General features: G+C 35.4%; 1 protein-coding gene across 3 annotated transcripts in view; it reads left to right on the top strand.

The window, feature by feature from the left end:
- Nucleotides 1–18,096, top strand: part of LOC117239854 (protein tipE) — a 68,125-nt gene extending 50,029 nt beyond the window's left edge. For 2 of the 3 annotated variants that reach the window (XR_004494551.1, XR_004494550.1), the window contains exons 4-5: nt 739–792; nt 3,137–3,582. Coding sequence is in view for 1 of the 3 variants with exons in the window: in XM_033505681.1 (XP_033361572.1) it covers nt 17,671–17,752 (82 nt within the window). In the remaining 2 variants the exon portion in view is untranslated. Of the gene's footprint in view, nt 1–738; nt 793–3,136; nt 3,583–17,670 lie in introns of those variants that run through there. The other variant, XM_033505681.1, reaches the window with a different exon arrangement.
- Nucleotides 18,097–18,950: the final 854 nt, after the last annotated feature.

Here is an 18,950-nt window from a genome sequence, read left to right as displayed (position 1 = left end):
ACGTTCGGGATATTGTGCAGGGAGTTAAAAAACGGGAGTTCAGAAATTTGCAGATTTCGAGTGCTCGATGAGCTAAGCAAAGCTGATTTATCGTCAGCCGACTGTTTTATATAAAAATCATTCACGCAACTTTATTATTTATTATACTCATAATTACCTTGAATTTCAGAATCGTAAGTTGTCGTTTTCTGTTGTTTACCTTTCCATATCATCAGAATCGAAGAAAAAGTTCTGAAATAAAAGAAACATAATTTTTATTATTATCCAACCAAGAACTGACAAGTTGCGTTGAAACAGTTAATCTGAAAATGTTTAATGTCAATAACAATTTCTTGCCCAGGGACATCGAATATTAGAAGCCATCAATTTCCGAAATCACCTTTTTTAAATCTCTGCACTTATTGCTTCTAACTTGTGTGCTATTTTATTATTGTTGACCGACTCGCACGAATGTTTCTCACGTATGCGTCTTTGTGAAAGAATCTTAATTATTAAAGTCATTTACATATAATATAACAAGTATATTAGCGTACACATCGAAGCATCGTCTATTTTAAATCGATCGAAGAAGATAAAAAAGCTAGACTGCGATCGATTCGTAAACTCGTGTAAGCTTACCTGTACGTTTCCCAAGTTTTTGGAAACACAATTCGATGGACCAGTCGCATTTTGTTTTATGTGTGCGTTCGTGTACCGTGCCAAGATCTCTTCGAGTTATCGATACGATTTGTTTTTCAGCTACTTCCATCGACATTGCCAAAAATCGTCCGACTTGCGACTATGGTGTCGTCGGTAAGCAATTCGGGATATAGTTTCAAGCTGACTATTTCGTTCCAGTGTACACGACACGCGTGTACACTTCGAGATTTTATTCTTTCTTTTCCTTCAATTTCTACAATGTTTCATCTTCTCGTCCTCTGTTCGTTTCTACGTGTTGCATGAATACACGAGGATGAAACGCTGGGCACAATATCAAGCACGGATAACTCGTATGGAAATTGCTCGAAACTTGTTAATTGTAGCAGCCAGTTTTCTTGTAGAAGAAGAAGTAGCAGAAGCATAAAGCTACACATAGATAAATTAGACTTTTATTAGAAATTTATATATTATAATTAATTTGTTAGTGTGGAGTATAATTGACTAAATGATAAGGTACAGAGATAGACGTTGCAGAATGCCAAAGGCGATTAAACCAATTTATATAACGTATAAATCACAACGAAATGCGACTACAATGAAATAACGAAAAAGTATGGATGCAAAGAGAATTCAAGTAAAAGTATACAAACACGTTAGCAAAATTTAAAGAAACGTAAATACGAGAAATAAAGCTTAGAGCTAATCAACAGTTGACAAGGAACTGCGAGGCACGCGGATAAGGCCAGCAATATTCGACTATGCAAATCGTAAGAAAAGTTGCAGTCAGTTGGTGAACGCGCGGTCGAAAAATTTTGCTAAGTATACTTTGTGGGGCACGCTGGTGATGCAAAAGTGACAATGTTGCACGTCTGACAAAGATAATTCGGAGCGCCTTTTCCGCTTTGACGTTTGACAAAACAACTCGCGATCGACGTAAACACGATCAAACCTGTGTGCGTATGCTAGAGTTTAGGTACCACAAGACCACTGTCTTAGCAGAAAACGGCCTAGGCTCGAGCCCGCCGACGCTCAATGGGCGACAAAAGTGTCGTTTGTTGACATACCGTGCTAAAAATAGAACTACCGGTACCTACATGTCGATGAGTCATCGGTTTACGAAAATAACTCCGAGCATTATTCTATATTTAAATTACGTGAATTAGATGATGCCCCAAGGTTAAAAATACAATTTCTGCAACACTTAGGTATTTGTGGATGTTCCTTTTGACTACTTACAACATCTTGACAATATATGTAGCTGTTTACCATTGTTAACCCCTTCCCGTGCCATTTAGTTGGACGAAATTCGGGCCCAAGCGGTAGACATCGACGCGCGCTGAACAGACCAGACTGATGCTCGTAAACAATCGCAATACGAACCGAAATGTAGAAACTAACATTCAGTCACGATCGTAACGGGGCAACAAAACAATCCGCGAGTTCGGTTGTTATATTTACGTTTGACCCAAGTATCTGGTCGCGTGTCAGACTCGCGATATTTACGTTTGGCCCAAGTATCTGGTCGCGAGTCAGACTCGCGATGTTTACGTTTGGCCCAAGTATCTGGTAGCGAGTCAGACTCGCGATATTTATGTTCGGGCCAAAATCTTCATCGCGAGTCTGACTCGATAAAGTACGGGAAGGGGTTAGATATCTGTGGTTCAGAGTTGAAATATCTTTTTCTTTTTAAAACTTTGACTTACATTTTTGTTATGAAAAATTCTGTATCTTAGAACATTAATCAAGGTATTCAGCAAATAAAAGTAATAGTAAAATAATATACACTTCAGTAAACAATATATATTATTCCTAAATATTAAATGGTTTAGAGTAAAGAGTTATACACATAACGATTTTCTAAAATTTTTACTATCCGACTGCGAAAAAAGGAAGAAGAATGTGAAGCGAAGGTTATAGTCGAACGTAACAAGTTTCGAACATTTTCCGTAGCACACACATACACAACAGTTTCGCAGAAAACGTCGAGTTCGTTCATTAATGCGGGGCCAAAAAGTAGATGTTAACACTAACAACTCCTATACTCTCTAAGCGCGACCTATTTTGATGCTGAATTTCACTTTTTCGAGCATTTACAGTGTATACATACATACATGTATATATACATACATATATATATATATACACAGACACATACGAAAGCTTTTTGAAAATTGTAATCGTTTAACAACCGAAGCTATATTACGAAAGAATCACACATTTCCATTTTTGTACTAAAAAAAGAAAAAACAAAAAGAAAAAACGCGTTAAAAAATATTCGGAAATAAAAATTTAATCAAGAACGATCTTGATTACGATTTGCACTTCTTGTTATAAAGATAAAATCCATTTTAACGATTGCGCTTGTATTTTTCGCTGTGTGCTTTGCATCGTTGCACGTACAAACACCAAGAAATCAAATTAAATCCGATTGAAATCCGGAGAACGGAAATCGAGGAAGAGAGAGAAAGAGATCTGCAATTTGCGTACTTTTCTTTAGGCAGATCGGTCTTTCGAGCAAAGATTCGACGCTACAGACGCGGCTGCGACGCAATCGAGGATGAAAGATCGTCGTTTGCGATTTTCATCGACGCGCTTGTGCACGGAAATCGAGACACGAGATCGTCGTATGGACGACGTGATGACGCGCGCGAATTGCCGGAAGTTATAGTCTCGCGATGCAGAACTGCAGCTGGAACGCATGGAGCACTGAGAAGATCCGGGCTCCACGGTAAAAGTTCTCGCGGAAGTTAGAAATGCAAATTCCTGGTAACCGCGCTGAAGCGGAATCCCGTTTTTAAGGGTGAGAGGAGGAGAAGGAGAAAGAATTTCTTGGAGTCTCTCGGCGAGCTAGACTCGTATCGATGAACGGCGTACATTATGCTTGAATGAATGTATGTAACTATGGTGTATCATTGAATGTAATAAAAGAATTGTACAGAGATATTCGTGTCACGATCTGTTGAATCCAAAATGATCTGCTTTAACACTAGAATTACCAAATCTCATTTAATAAAAGGAGAAAGATTATGTAGGTTTTGGAAAAGTACTCGAGCGCTCTTTAGCAAAATTTCTATTGACTTATAAATATGATATATTTGACTTATCAAATAGGTACATAGGTTTGTTTTTATCGTATCATTCTATAATTATGTATTAATGTTAATAGATTAATAGATTAATAGATTTACAAGTCAGGAATTCTGGTGTTAATGTTACGATACCTGTATTAAAGCCCAGTAAGTATTTTAGAAATATATATTTATTATTGTATATTATACTTATAATCATTCATTGACCTGTTTAATAATATTTTTACGTTTCTTTGAATATTTAGTCGATTCTTTCGAAAAATGGAAGTTTGGTAATGAAATATTCAGCGGGTAGATACGCAGCAGAATATCAAGAATTATATTGTTTACTAAGATTTTGATATATGATATTTATCATTTTTACCAATTTCAACAGCATCTATTTTAACAATGGTATGTATATAAAGTGTTCAGGATTCTTTTTTATATTTTTTACTTCTTCTCTGAAATATTGTTACTGGTATAAATGACCAGGTATTGCACGTAAAATTTTGAATCATTGTCAACTTTATTGAAATCACGGGAATTTGCATGTAATTTTTACATACTTTTACATATTTTATTGCTATCATATTTTTGCAGTTATATTGTCTTTTTCCACTGTAGAATTATCTGCTACTATACACCTAGGTTTATTCAAATATTTAAATCTTTAAACTTAGACCAATTTTCAGTTCCATTCCTGTTCAGACTACGTTGACTTTTACGAGTATTACATTTTTGCCATACATTGAAATATATTACTGTCCATTGTACGTAATTTCCTTACGTATTCAAGTTATTACATACATTATAAAAACTTGTCTTTTGTAAAAACATTTAGACATCTTAATTTGGTAACATTACATTTTATTCAGAACAATACATATGTTACCTTTTGCATAAACTCGGTCATTTTTATGCTTGCCTGCTATAACCATAATTGTATTATCTATAACTTACTATACTACACATATATCTAATACTTAGAGTCTCCTAATACAATTTCTGAAGCAACTTCAACGATCTACTTATGCTAAGCCCTGCATAATCCGAACTTCACTAATCAATATCTATTATTTATTCCTTTCTAACTACACTTTTATCATAACTATAGTCCGTTTCCAGACTAAACCTATAACTTTACATCATTTTCATTCTCCTCAAACAATCATCGAACTCCAATTCAATCAAACATCAAATTACTTAGATCTATTTCTATATTTACAGTCCAAACTTTATCAATCATTATCTATCTATTATATCTAAATTTCAGATTTCTAGGCAATTTATGGTAAATTTGAAAATGCAACATACATACAGAATGTATATACTGAAGTAAGAAATTTTAAGTATATAAAATATCGAAAGTAAAGCACTGGTTATAATTTCTATCGAGTAAAACGAATCCTTTACCTACCAAAAATATTTCTTTATATTGTATTTATGTTATTACTTAAGAAGTTGCTTTATGCTACATAAAAATATAATTCTACTCAGTCTACTTACAATTGTATCTCATCTGCAGATTATATCTACAATGTTATTTCTATTCTTCTTAAAAAATTAACTTTTTTAACTAAGCCATTCTACATACACGATCCGAATCGATTTATAATCGGAACATCAGTTAAGCAGAACAGGGTGCATCGATCGAAACCGAGGTTCGAGGCGGCCGTTATCGCCAATTCTTCCAGTGTGGAATAAAAATCGGTCGCTTGCAGGCTCGCGTGGCCGCGCTGATAGGAGCGTGTACGCGCGCTGCCCCAGCTGATATGACGGAAAAGGGAGACACCTATTGTTCCGTCTTTTGTCCGCGAGATTTCGCGAGTCTTTTGTCCCGCGAATTGCACCCTTATTGTTTTCAGGAAACGGGGGAAACCATTTGCGCCCTTATCGATGACGATTTACCCATCCCACCAACCCATTATACCTATAGTAATTATACCAGAGTTATTTAATATATTCCTAATATATTCCCATTATATTGTTCTAAGTTAAGTCGCTGGAGAGAGGAAGTCGTTTTCCTTCGAGTCAACGTATTCATTTGCATGTCCACGTGGATATAACGGCACGGTGGATCTGTGTACTTAAATTAGAATAAAAATGGAATATGCTAGAGTCCGAAGAGTGGATTGGAGTTTATGAATGTAAAAATTATAAGTGATTTTATTTAAAAACAGACAGGACTTGGATAATTGAAATTGAATAAGATTATTTCTGAATGAAAAAGAAATATTGAAATACATAATATAGATATATTAATAAGAACTTGAACTACTATTGCTAAAAATCCATTGAAAGTAAAATAAATAATCCTATAAGTCATCGATAAAAGTACATGCATTGTAATTAATGCTTCTTGATCGGAGAATTAGTGATAAACATTCTAAAATATCTCTAACATGGAACAGCTGGAATTGTGGATCTCCAGCATAATATCATGTATTCCCGAAAACCTTAATCTTACCCTCCATTTCCATTTCCTTCTCCTGTTCCACTCCAAAAGTTCTCTTTAACCTTCTCCTTCTAAAAGTATCAACCCCAAGGTAACATCTGATCCCTTCAGCTGTTCGTTTTGTATCTTCACGATTTCTATATATATACCACAGTTATTGCCTCTTGTATTTTAAACTTCCCCCATTTGAAAATACCCAAGGACCCGGTCTTTGTCTTGCATATTTTGGGTCGCGGCAACCGATAAGCCGCACTTGTTCTATTTCGATTCGGACGCCGGTACCCAACTCTAAACACGTTGTTGAAGCGCGAGAAGAAAGCCTGCGTACTGCTGAACAATTTTATCAGCGGTAGGTCAACCTTATCTTATATTTATGAAAAATTTCGGGCTGCCGGAAAAAAGGATACAAAATTAATTGTAAGACCTGGACAAAAGTTAATATTGTAGGAATAACAGAGCGGATGACTGTCACGGGAAGTTGAACTATTAATTTATTCCATTCGCTTACACTCCCTGGCGAAGACTCTCTTGTCTTCATACAGGTACTCGCTACAAACACACACACGCACGCACGCACATCCCTATTGGCCTAAGCCTACATGCCCCACAAGGATTGTACGTGGCCACCAGCCCCTCATCGTCTGCTAACGATTAAAAATAAACAGAAAACTATCGGCAGTCAGTTCCACCGATAACTCTGTTTCCTTAATGTATTTATAATGTAACGCTTATCCTAACTTATACACTGACGCTATAATATATTGTTGGAGACTTTACAAAAGCGAACTGCTTAGGTTGAATAAAACATCTGAAGATATCAGCATGCAGAATAGTAAGTTTTACTGTACATGGTGTCTTGTAATGGAGTAGAGTATATATACTCGTAAGTAGAAAGTTATTTTGTTTCAGGGGTTACATTTTTATGCATTAATGCGTCTTTTAGCGTCTTTAAAACAACACCGAACGAATTTTTTAATCGTTATCCGTTACATTTTGAAACTATACACATTTCTCTTAATTGTCTGCTTGCATTTTGAATAGCAGTAGGAATAGTTTAGACGTACAATTTAAGTGGGACATTTTATGTATTGGGATGTTTGAAAGTTATATTCGTTTATGTATTTGAAGGAAGAAATCGGTTTTTTCTTCAATAAGATTTTCATTCATTAACACTGTCTTTTAACTTATCGCGTTTTAACTTACTTCCTCGTTATAGAATTCTTCACACTTATTATTGAAATATTAAAAAATATATAGTATTACCAAGTAGAAGAATTTTTTACAAATGATAAGAATATGCAGGATGTTTCGCTTAACCTGACCATCTTAAGCATCTCGGTTATTTTTTATGATAGGCAAAAATATCAAGGGAAGCATATATTCGGTCCGAAGGAGTAAATGTGGTGATAGATAAAAAATTTTTCTCAAGGTTACTTTTCTCAAGATTTCAATATCATCGAAATATTTTTAAACAGGACAAACCTATTTTCATCGTAACAGTCTTATAGCTGATAAAAAACAAATTCAACGATGTGCAACATGTTGACCTTCGCATAATCTGCAACGAGAAAATCATGTTTGTATGGAGAGAAGGTAAAGGTAAGATTCATATGTTTCAATGCAAAATATTTATGTCAGAAGGTGCGTAAAAAAGAGGAAGAAGAAAACATTCTTCGAATCTCTCAAACATTTACATTTTCCCAACAGACACATACATTATCTGAAAATATCTTATTTTGCTTAATAAAATTCCTATTCCTATCTTCTATTGCTTTAAAACAAGAATTTAATCCAATTATATGAACCATCCTGTAGAATTAAGGTTCTTGCGTTTCGTAGAAATCCAGAAAGCTGGTCGTAAACGTAACAGGTAAAATATAGTGACGGAACTTTCCGATCAACCTTATAATTCTTCATTTTCTCTGCAGAGTAAGACGGAGGATTGGATCGAAATACGGAAGGGTGGAATTAAAACGGGACAGTCGGGGTTTATTTTTAGTTAGAAACGCTCGACGAAATTGGCAGTCTACACTTTCACCGATCGCGATTAAATATTGAACATAGCCGTGGGAAAGGCGCGGGGTGAGAAGGAGAGAGCTTATTTCGTAGAGTACCGTCGGCATCCAAGCCGAACAGTAAAAGCAAAAGGCAGGTTATTTATAGGCGAAAAGTGTTTATAAAAGAGGAATCTGTTTATAAAATCTGTCGTCCGATGGAAAGGTTGAAATCGCACCTTGTCCAGATTTCCATTATAACTTCCACTGTATCATATTATCTTATTTGGAATTAAAAAAGTCATGTCCACACTTTTATAATAATACTGCACTTATTCATTACTAAATTGTGGGTGTTTATGCATTTATGGAAAATTTACATGTACGTAATATGCAAAAATATTATATATCGCAAATAACATATTCAAAATAAAGCATTGGTTACAATATTTAATGGATGAAACAAGCTTTTACTCAGATTCCACTTGTTTGCTTATATTAATAAAAGTATGAATTTGCATAAACATCCGCTATTTTTTATCTTATCTTTTTACCCTCGTATTTTATCTTTTCAGCAATCACTAGAAATCTATTTATAAAAGTAAAAAAAAATTGAAAGTGATTTTAAAATTATTTTATAGTTTATAATATAAGAACATAAGAATCTATAATCAATTATAGTTTCTCTTTTTCCAAAATCAGACAAAATTCGGATTATGGAAGATTAACCTCGCGGATCAGCGAGGTATGTGATTAATTCAATTATATTACGTGCACATTAATCCTCTTAGCCGAATGATTATGATCACTCACGTACTATAAGCTTATAATGTTTTGATTGGTTTTAATTTTAATATATACGTATATTTTGAACATGTATATATTTGATTCCAGTGGAAATTACATATTTGGTTCTGATTCGTTACAGTTAATATGTACTTTTGGATGCGTGCGTTAATTATGTTTTCGTTGCGGGAGGTTGGAATGAAACGAATGTTTATTTGCCAAATTGATTCTGTGAAACGACGATAAAATGTTTTTTAGATACTAGTAAGGCAATTTCAGTTAATGGAAGAATATTGATGGTCGAATGATGTTTTTCTTTGCTCGTCACAATTAAAGGTAATTAGAGAACAATTTGCTTTAATGCGTCTTTTCATGTCAGATTGCAAACCAGCTTGAATTCTGCCAACGTGCAGGTCGCCAGATAATTGCCATTAATAAAAAGACTATTTTTTTTTTAGCTTGATATTACGATATCGTTATCGCGAACAATACGTTGCGAATTAATATTCCATGCTTCAAATTTCACCATTAATGATTATCAGTGAAATAACAATCGACAATTAAACAGTGGAAATTTCATTCTTCGTTAATCTGACAGATATCTTCATTATTTAATAATTCCAAGTTAAACGCGTCTCTATTCCAAAACATCGTTCAATAATCCACAAGTAAAATTACCTTGAAAAATAAATCAATAATCCACTCGTCAAAACGTCTTTACTTCACTATCCATATTACAACATATAAATTGAAACCAACCAAACGCGAACCAAATGAAACATACTTGCACACGGTTCTCATTAGTCTATCCAGCCGTCCATGTATTTCCGAGGTAGCCGAACACAGCATAATCTGAACGTAGCAGTTTCTAGGGAGGTAATTCACCAAATATTCGAAATCATAGTTAAATCCCAGGGAATACGGGTAGCAGGCGAAATTAATAACGCGAGACCAAGTATCCCGCTCGTCGGTTGCTACTGGTCGAGTCCAGCGTAAAGCTTTTAGTCTGGTAAATTTATTACGATCACGCTAACCCGAGATACGTGCGTGAGTGCACGCGCTTCTTCATCAGCTACACTCGACTAGGGAAATGCCTGAAATTTCTCCGCGGAGTGAAACGGTATTCAGGGGCGCACCGAGTCGATCATTTTCTTAAAATCAGCCCGTCACGCGAGCTTTCATGCTGTCGATCGTGGTGCGTGCGACTTAGACCAAGGGCAAGGACAATCACCCTCCGCAGTTTCCAAGTATGTGTTCACCTAACTCCCTACCCGTCAGCGATCGTTGATGGTATGGATGTGGAAGTTGGATGATTTTTCTCGGGACATTGTGTAAGGAAAGATTTTTAACAATATTATGTATATTCCTGAATTGAAGAGTGTTTAGATACAGTGAGAATTCTGGTTTTGGAAACACTATAATTGTTACGACCGTTCGCGGAGAGACGCGGTCGCGAGGAAAACGCGTCAGCGAGAGGCGTAAATTCTCGCTACGATTCGGTGAATCGACGCCCCGAAGTAGTCGTTCCCCTGTTTCGGTTAGGATAACAGAGGTGGTTGAATGAATATGACACAGTAGTAAGTTATATTTCACCGTTTATTCCACAACTTATAACGAGGATAGTTACGCTGGTGCGTATGTACGAGATGAGTGACTGACTGATCTACGGGTGTGTATACCCGGTGGAAGGATGTTGACCGTTCGAAGGATGTAAAATCAGTATTCTCTTGGGAGACGATGCTGTCTCGGAGGAGAGCTAAGGATGGGTGTGTCTAGCGCACGGGACCATCGGATTTGTTCGTGACGATTTGAGTTAGGAGAGTGAGGGAGTAGGCTTCGTCGTTAATTGATTAGACGAAGGGTCTTAACCGCCCTCGAGAGAAAGTGGTAAGTGGGAGGAAAGTTGCAGCGTACGTGAGAAAAACTAACTTTCCCTTTTTCGCCGTGGTAGACAATAGTCTCTAGAAATTCCTCGGAAACAGATGTTTGTTTCGTTTGAAGGACCTTTTCTAGGAAATCTATGTGATTTATGGAAGGTCCTTGAAACCATGGAAGATACGCTGTGAGTATCCGAAGACATCTGGTTGCCATATTGCCCGCGGCGTGTGGCCTCGGCTAGGTAGAGGATTACGCGACGTAACAATAATATTTCACGCATAATACAGTTGAATTTCTTATTTCTACACTTCCGATCCTAATAACATTATGTAAATTACAGAGTGTGCAGCAAGATATTTTTTGTCATGTTGTTTGTCACTTTATTATTGGTTAATAAACTTGGGCTTGGGTTCGTAATCGCAAAGAGTGGTCGTTGGTTTGAATCTCAATAAACAGGCGAGTTTTCAGACGAATCTCTACAACTCGATTTATTCGTAGTTATATGTGTTTATTTCAGCGCGGTCTCTGGTATTTTAGAACCTACCTGAAACTATAGCTTCACTAGAGACACAAAATGATGCTAACTATACTTTTATTTCTTTATTTAAGCAATTTCAAATTGCATCGATATTAATGTTCGCTTTTTGGTTGATGCATTTTTATCAGAAATTGGTTTGGATAAACTTTCCGCCTGGTGCTCGCATAATAAACTTAGTTTTAATGTGTCTGTGTGCCGTATCACATCTGCCGTTTCAGAGGGCAGTTATGTTAACAGGGCCTGTATTTACCTTTTAAAAAATCTAAATTTTAAAAAGCCTCTCCTCTAAAATTTGCATTTTTTAAGTTTTGGTGCCACTATCAATGCCAGGCAGGGAAATAACCAGCATTTTTGGTTAATTTTAATACACCTTTTATTTTATTTTTTTTTTATTAAACCTATAAAATTCCACTGTCACCAGTAGATACCATATACTTCTTGTATCTTGCTGCAACTTAGACCACTTTATTCTAACAAACCTCCGTAAGCATTGTGCTCAACGAACAAGAATACTTGGAATCAAGTCTTGGTATCTCTATTTCCAATTATCCGGTCACCAATATTTGTCGAAGTGAAAGCATTCGATCCTTCAAAAGAGCCTGTCTCACCGATTCAACGGGGTTTAATCCTCTAGATGGATCCTCGTATACAAACGTTGTCGTTAAACGCGGCTCTGACCTTTTCAGAATGTCAGCGAACGTTATAGACAGTTAACAGGGTGTGGGTGTGGCGGAGAACGAGATGGGGGATAGAGCAAGAGGACAAATACTCGACCCCCTTTTCGCGTCGTGACTTGTATCCTCGACGGAATTGAAGTTATGATTATGAGCAGCGTGATGGCAAATTTTAAAGCTGCTTCTCGGACCAGATTTCGTCGAACGCGAGATATTGGATCCGTAGCGGAGCACGCATTTAATAAGGCCTCCTGTGGCTGAGATCAAGACGATTCGAGGATTTCGATTTTTACAAGGTCGAGGATGTCTGTTCATTTATTTTTTGTCAATATTTTTTTCCATATAGATACGTTTCTCTCAGGTCCTTTTTATTATTTTTTATAATGGCTTAAGGTTCCTGTTGTGTAATAAATTAGAACTTTATAGGAGATAGAAGAGTATGTGTGTATCTGGAGAAGAAAAAGAGAAGCAGAGGTATATGTAATTTAGATCATTCTGATTGTAGGAATGGACGTATTAGGATATCAAGGAGAGTTTGATGACTGGAAGATGTTTTATTTTCGGGTCACCTTGCAGTTGCAAAGATAAGATAAAAATTTCGTGCGGATAAAAAGAAACGAATCTCTGTAGTGTTGTATCGGGGAAATAAAGGCCATAAATATCAAAGAACATTCAGAATATTAAGATGATATCTTATAGATCATGCAAGTAATTATGGAATTTATTTGACGTAATCCAAATTTATTTCCACTTAAATCAACTATTCATAGTCACGGTAGATACTAAATTAATCATATTGATCTCCTTAGCTCTTCTGGATATTATTAATTATCACCGTATGATTTTATTCTATTATATACGATTTCGCGCTTTATCTATGCATTACGTATTTAATACTATATATTTTCTACCATATTCTCATCGGCATCATTTTCATCTCTTATCATCAGCAGTAGTAACCCATCCAATTTCCAAACCATTCCAGTAACCTTTAAGATAAGATCTTTGTCATAAAACGAATAATATATCCCTAGTACAATTTTACCCCTAAATTGTCACAATTACACAAGGATTCTTATCAAGGCAATCTCGAAGGCCATTCACAGGCTATCGGAAAATCAGAAACACTCTTATTAGCGATTTCGCGGTACAATGTTCTTAGAATTGAGTTTCTTTCGAGAACTATCGTAAACAGTGTTCGGTGTGCATTAGTTCAAATCGATAACTCGGTAACACGACAGTCGGCTTGTTAGTATAATAATGTTGACACATAACTAATTCGGTGGGACAAAAGCGGGGAGCACCGGTTTCGTGATCGGTCTCTTGGTTACGAGTATGATTCGTTCCGCCTGTGGGTAGATCGAAACCGCCGCTTTAATTACTCTTGCCGGTATCTTGTTCCATGCCCAGCAACGTTTTCATCGTACCATATTGCAGAAAAAAATATATACGGAAGAAAGGTAAAAAATAGCGAAGAGAATAAAGAAAAAAGTAGCTAGTGGCAGAAGCAATCGATAGCTGCGCCACGATAAAGCACCACTACCAACCACCTTCATATTCCGCGGCAAATGGAAATTCTGCTGCGCGGAAATCGATATTTAATAGACGCTGCTACAAATTGAAGCGAATCACTCGTAATCGCGATTTAATCGCGTCTAATATCTATAATACCGTTCTCGACATTGTCGATAATTCGAGCATGGTGTCATTCGAACGATGATTACTAATATCCTTCTATCTTCCCCTTAATTCATTAAATTCTTTGCGTTTGTGTCATATTATCGCGATATTAAATATTCAGTGGCTAACATTAAGTGATATTAATCTGTTTCATAAATTCTTTATTGATACGTATTTATCATTCAACGTTTTCGAGATTTTGAAAAAATTCTGATGAATCGGAATCTTATCATAATCGTAATATCGTTGCGACACGTTTCGCCTAAGTTTATATTTCCCCGCAACGAAAAAATTTAAATTGACAGAACGACCGTTTCAATGCCTCACTAAAATTGCTTCCGCACATCGTCGTTAATGGAATTTCTGCTCAAGCAGATCGATTATTAACCATTAATAGGTCATACTCGATTTCCAGGGAATGAATTGAATGTCGGAATTTTCATCTCACTATGTCTTCGATCGCTATTCTATCTACTCTGCTAAACAATTTTAATAACATTCGAAAATTAATTATATGTAAAATTCCATTTAGTGAAAAGTTTCAATAGTGAAAAGAGAAACAAAACATCCACTGTCCTGTACCTTCGACTCTTTTAAAGTTTAACCTTGTTGTAACTTTTGGATCATTTTAAAAAAAAATTACAAATTTTTTGCCCGCCTTATCGTTCTGTTCTTCCGTTAAAAATTTCTTAATTTCATGTCTTGCGTTAAAACTTCTTTTATCTCAAAATTAACAAAACAGGAACACAATTGGGTCGAAATAAGCCAGGAAGATTTTATTACAGTCAAAAAGTTTGTAATATCTATACTAATCATCGTTAAAATAAAATAATGACTAAAGTAAAGTAGAATTTTAATGTTGTTCCTGATGACAAAGATGTCTGATTTAATAAGAGACGTCGTAAGAATTAACGCGATTATAATCGTGCTTGTCGATTAAATGCTATCAAGGCATATGCGTGTTCTGATCATAAACAGTCGTGACTACTAGCTATCTAGGCTCGACCTCATATTACGCGTTTCGAACGATTTCTTCTAAATCATCAAAATGCTTAAGCGTTGCGAGCATGGCTGGCGTACTTCTCGATTACGCAATTGATAAATACATGGTATCGATTTTCATCAGCAAGCTATTCAAATAGATTAAGAGCCTTTATATAGGGCAACAGTAGCGGCTGCTCGAAACACTTTCCACGTATCAAATAATTGGTTTTTATACGAGGGCGCTTGCATATATATGATATATATATATATTATTCATGTCCTTTTTCTTTTTTTTTTAGTTTAATATATCTCAACATATATAGGAGGAAAAGCAATGAATTGTAATATAAAATAAAATTTTATTAACTATGTAGTATATATTATAATTTATTCATTATCCATATTTTCATGTTTGGAATATTTTGTATTCAATTACTTCCTTTGGACTAGTTAATGCTAGAATTGTATATTATTATATTTATTGTATATTTTATATGCTTTATATGAATTGTTTAATGTTCATTAACCTTTTGTGACGAATAATACATAAATATTAAAGAACAACAGGAAGTTTTAATTTGAAAGAAATCATAGATGGGAACATTTTATGATAAATGAGCAGCAGTGTTCGCTGCTTCACATTTTCTAAGCTTCTAAGAAACTTCGTTTCTATAATTTATTAAAATTCATCCAAACAGGTATCTTATATTATTATATATATTATTACATATGTTACATATTTCTTATGTCGTTCTTACCCTTTTCTTAAATTTTCCATTCAAAGGATGTAGCCATCGAAATAATTGGATTAATCTGAATACATGTAGCGTATCACAAAATATTAAGATGATTTATTTCTAATGGATCACCCCATACATTAAGAACAATTATTAAGTGCATTGATGGGTTCATCAAAATGGACTCACAGCTGCGCAAACAGAGACGAGTAAATAACTTAAAAATTCTTACGTGCGCTCTAACGAGGCCTATCACGCAACTCACAGCGTTGTCTGACCATTATCAGGTCATAACTACTGCGCGAGCTTCGTTGCCTCGTCCGATATGATCGGTCCGCAACCGCTGACAATGGCCCGGCCTCTATTCTCTGTTCTTTTCACAGCCGCATCGATGTAGGTCATGGTAACATCATATTCAGGTTTTTTACAGTGCAACCAGTGAATTGCTACCAGCTTTGCAGTTCTATTGCCATTTTCTTTTTCCATCCGTCCTAATATTCTTTCCTGTTGTCTCACCCTCTATCTTCCACTTTCTTTCTTCTCTCTTCTTCACTACGTTTCTTCACTTTCATTTTCCTTCTTTTACTTGAAACTTTAATCTGTCCCTCTCCCTTTGTTTCTATCCTCTTTGTGTTCCATCCATCCTTTGCCATCTTTTCTAGTTTTGTCCTTCACTTGATATTCCCCCTCTTCCTCTCTACTCTTTGCCCCAAATCCTCCTTTTTTCTTTTTATCCTTTACAATGCTCTTCTCTTATATCTTTTTTACTTCCATCTTATTCTTATCTTTTCTTCTTAATCCTTTTGAAGTATTTGATATTTGTTTCTATGGTGTTCCGTCCTTGTTTGTTAAGGCATTATAGCACTTCTGTATTAGTTAATAGCTCATTTATTATTATTATCGTTGTTATTACAAACATTTCACATAAATCTTGAAAATATTTTCTAAGGCAAAGGGATAATTTCTTGCTTTTTTATAAAATCTCCTTACAACAGCCATCAAACAATTTATCACGATTCAACTTTCAGCTATTAATACTTAATACCTCAAAACACCAATTTTTCAATGAGCCTTCTATGCTGAAGTAGCAGCCAAGCCTTATTCTTCACTCAGGATGTAATCAAGGGAATCAATCTACGATATTTGGGTTGAAGCATTTTTTTGGCTCGTGAACGAAGGCCCGACAACGTCGTTGAACACGTTGGAAGGTTCGAGGAAAGGATGGAAAGTTAATTTCAACCACGATCCTCGTCTCAGCGGCTATTGTAAGCTGGTTGAATCATCAGTCAGATCATAGCGAAGAAAATTATTCGCGGCTTGCAGACCTATTGTTCGCAGAAATTGATCCTTTTGAAACATGAACCGAGGATCTAACGTATTGTTCGCGACAGTCTTTTATGAGACACATCTGTCCGCAGCGTCGGAAATTATTTGCATTTTCGACGAGCATTGTTCGAAGAATTTAATGTTCATATCGTTCATATTCACGTGCACTGTCATCCGAAGCTGCTCGAACTTCAGTATCTTCTTTTAAATATTATGTGATTTAGTTTATGGTAACAGAAGTATCAACAATTTTATTACTTAATTATTTTTTGCCAATAAATATTATTTAAACTGTTGAATAATTTTATTCTTCTAAGAATATTTGCATAAGAATAGAAAATTATTGCAATACACATGCACATCACAAATTTGTTTAGATTGTTTCACTATCTGCACTCTCAAGTGAATTTGTCTCTGCTTTGGCAATTATGATGTTCTTGCAACTATATCGATACACTAAGTTACTTAGATTAGATTATTAAGTCATACAAACCGAATTGGGCTACTTTTAATAATCAATTATTAAAGATGTAAGTGAATTAATAAATTAATAAATGTAACAAAGAGCGTTATTAGATGGCACAGAAACAAATATAAATATAATATAATAGTATAACATAAAAATAAGTATAAATCAAGGAATAATGAGTAATAAAATCTGCAAACTTTTCTATAAAAAATGGAAAAATGAAATTTCTGTACATTCGAGGAATCGCAAATGATGAAGTACCGTTGCTGCAACAATAAAATAGTCCAATGGATAAAAGAAACGAATGCAAATTAAAACACGTGCTTTATTGTAAATATATCCGTTATATTCGAGAATTCTTTATCTAAAAAATATAATAAAATCTTCGGTTGTCTTCTTTTGATTATCAAATTAATTAGCTCCTTTTCTTCTGTTTCAGCGATCACTCGATAAGCAATCGCGTGGATCGACGAGGTCATCCAACGCACTGTGAGTGCGGCGAAGTGACTAGACCCTTATGACGACGCGAGGAAACGGCCGAGAGTGCTCTGGCCACGTCGCAGTCCGACTTTTAGGCCTATTCCACTCACTTCCACGTCCCGCCCTCGGCCGTTTCAACCTCTTCGAAAAACTACCCCTTGCCATCTGTCCAACTCATCGCACCTTGTACGTAACACACCTGATCCTTCCCTTCCACTAGCATTCCATTACACCTGTACACGTATAATACACATGTACAAAATGACACGTGTAGCACCGTGTAAGGAACGGAGCAAGCCAAGGTATAAAGAGAAAGGAAACGATCCTTCGAACGATGCGAATGGAATTTTTACCATCTTTTTTCCAACAAGAAAGTTAATCTCTGTTAAGGATCTCGATGCAGGTAATTCGTCATTTAATTCTTGACTCTGATGAAAATTAGGTGTGAACGAAGATGGAGGAGGAAACGTTTGTAAAATGTGCACTCGATAGAATCAAATTGAATTATTGATTTTATTTGTGTATATAATATTTTTAATTTATCATGGAAATTATTTTCAAAGCTATTGGAAATTATTTGGAAACTGTTATCTAAGGAAGAAATCATATATGAAATATAGGTTTGCGTAAAAAATAGCGATGTAAGTAGATAAAGATATCTGTAAGTGAGAAGGATTTGATTCTGGGGTGCGATGAAGATTGAAAGTAGGATAAAATTCATCAGTTGTATCTCAGGAACAATAAATAGATAACTTGAACATGCCCTAAAGTGTCTTAACTTTTACTAGGGGAGAAAACGTTCTTCCTTTCCTTCGGATTTAAACTTGGAGGAATTGTAGGAAATTTAAGGGGAACGAAAGACAACCGTAGAATGCTTTCTGACTCTCCAGATATATTCGAGTTAATTTAGTAATGAAACAAGATTCAAATATATCAATTTCTATTAGAAATTTTATGCAGGTTACCTCTTGCCGATGTTCTGTACATATTAACATTTCAGACCCTACACGTAACCTTTCATATGTCCGTAATAAAAGAGGTTCCGATTTTGTTTTTTTAATAAAAAAATTCATCTACACAGCGACTTGTAGAGATTCTTGTCATCATTTCATCTTCAACTTTTAAAGATGGAACATTAAAACACATTCTAATCTTCACAAGTAAGAGACATCTACTTTCCCTATATTTTACATAATGCAAAACTTCTATCAATTCCTCTCTTCCAAAGCAGAGCTGAAA

The sequence above is a fragment of the Bombus vosnesenskii genome, unplaced genomic scaffold (genome assembly GCF_011952255.1).
Source record: "Bombus vosnesenskii isolate JDL3184/JDL3185 unplaced genomic scaffold, Bvos_JDL3184-5_v1.1 scf7180000014442, whole genome shotgun sequence".
Classification (NCBI taxonomy): domain Eukaryota; kingdom Metazoa; phylum Arthropoda; class Insecta; order Hymenoptera; family Apidae; genus Bombus; species Bombus vosnesenskii.
The sequence above is the reverse complement of the archived record's forward strand: the minus strand, read 5'-3'. Positions and strand labels throughout refer to the sequence as shown.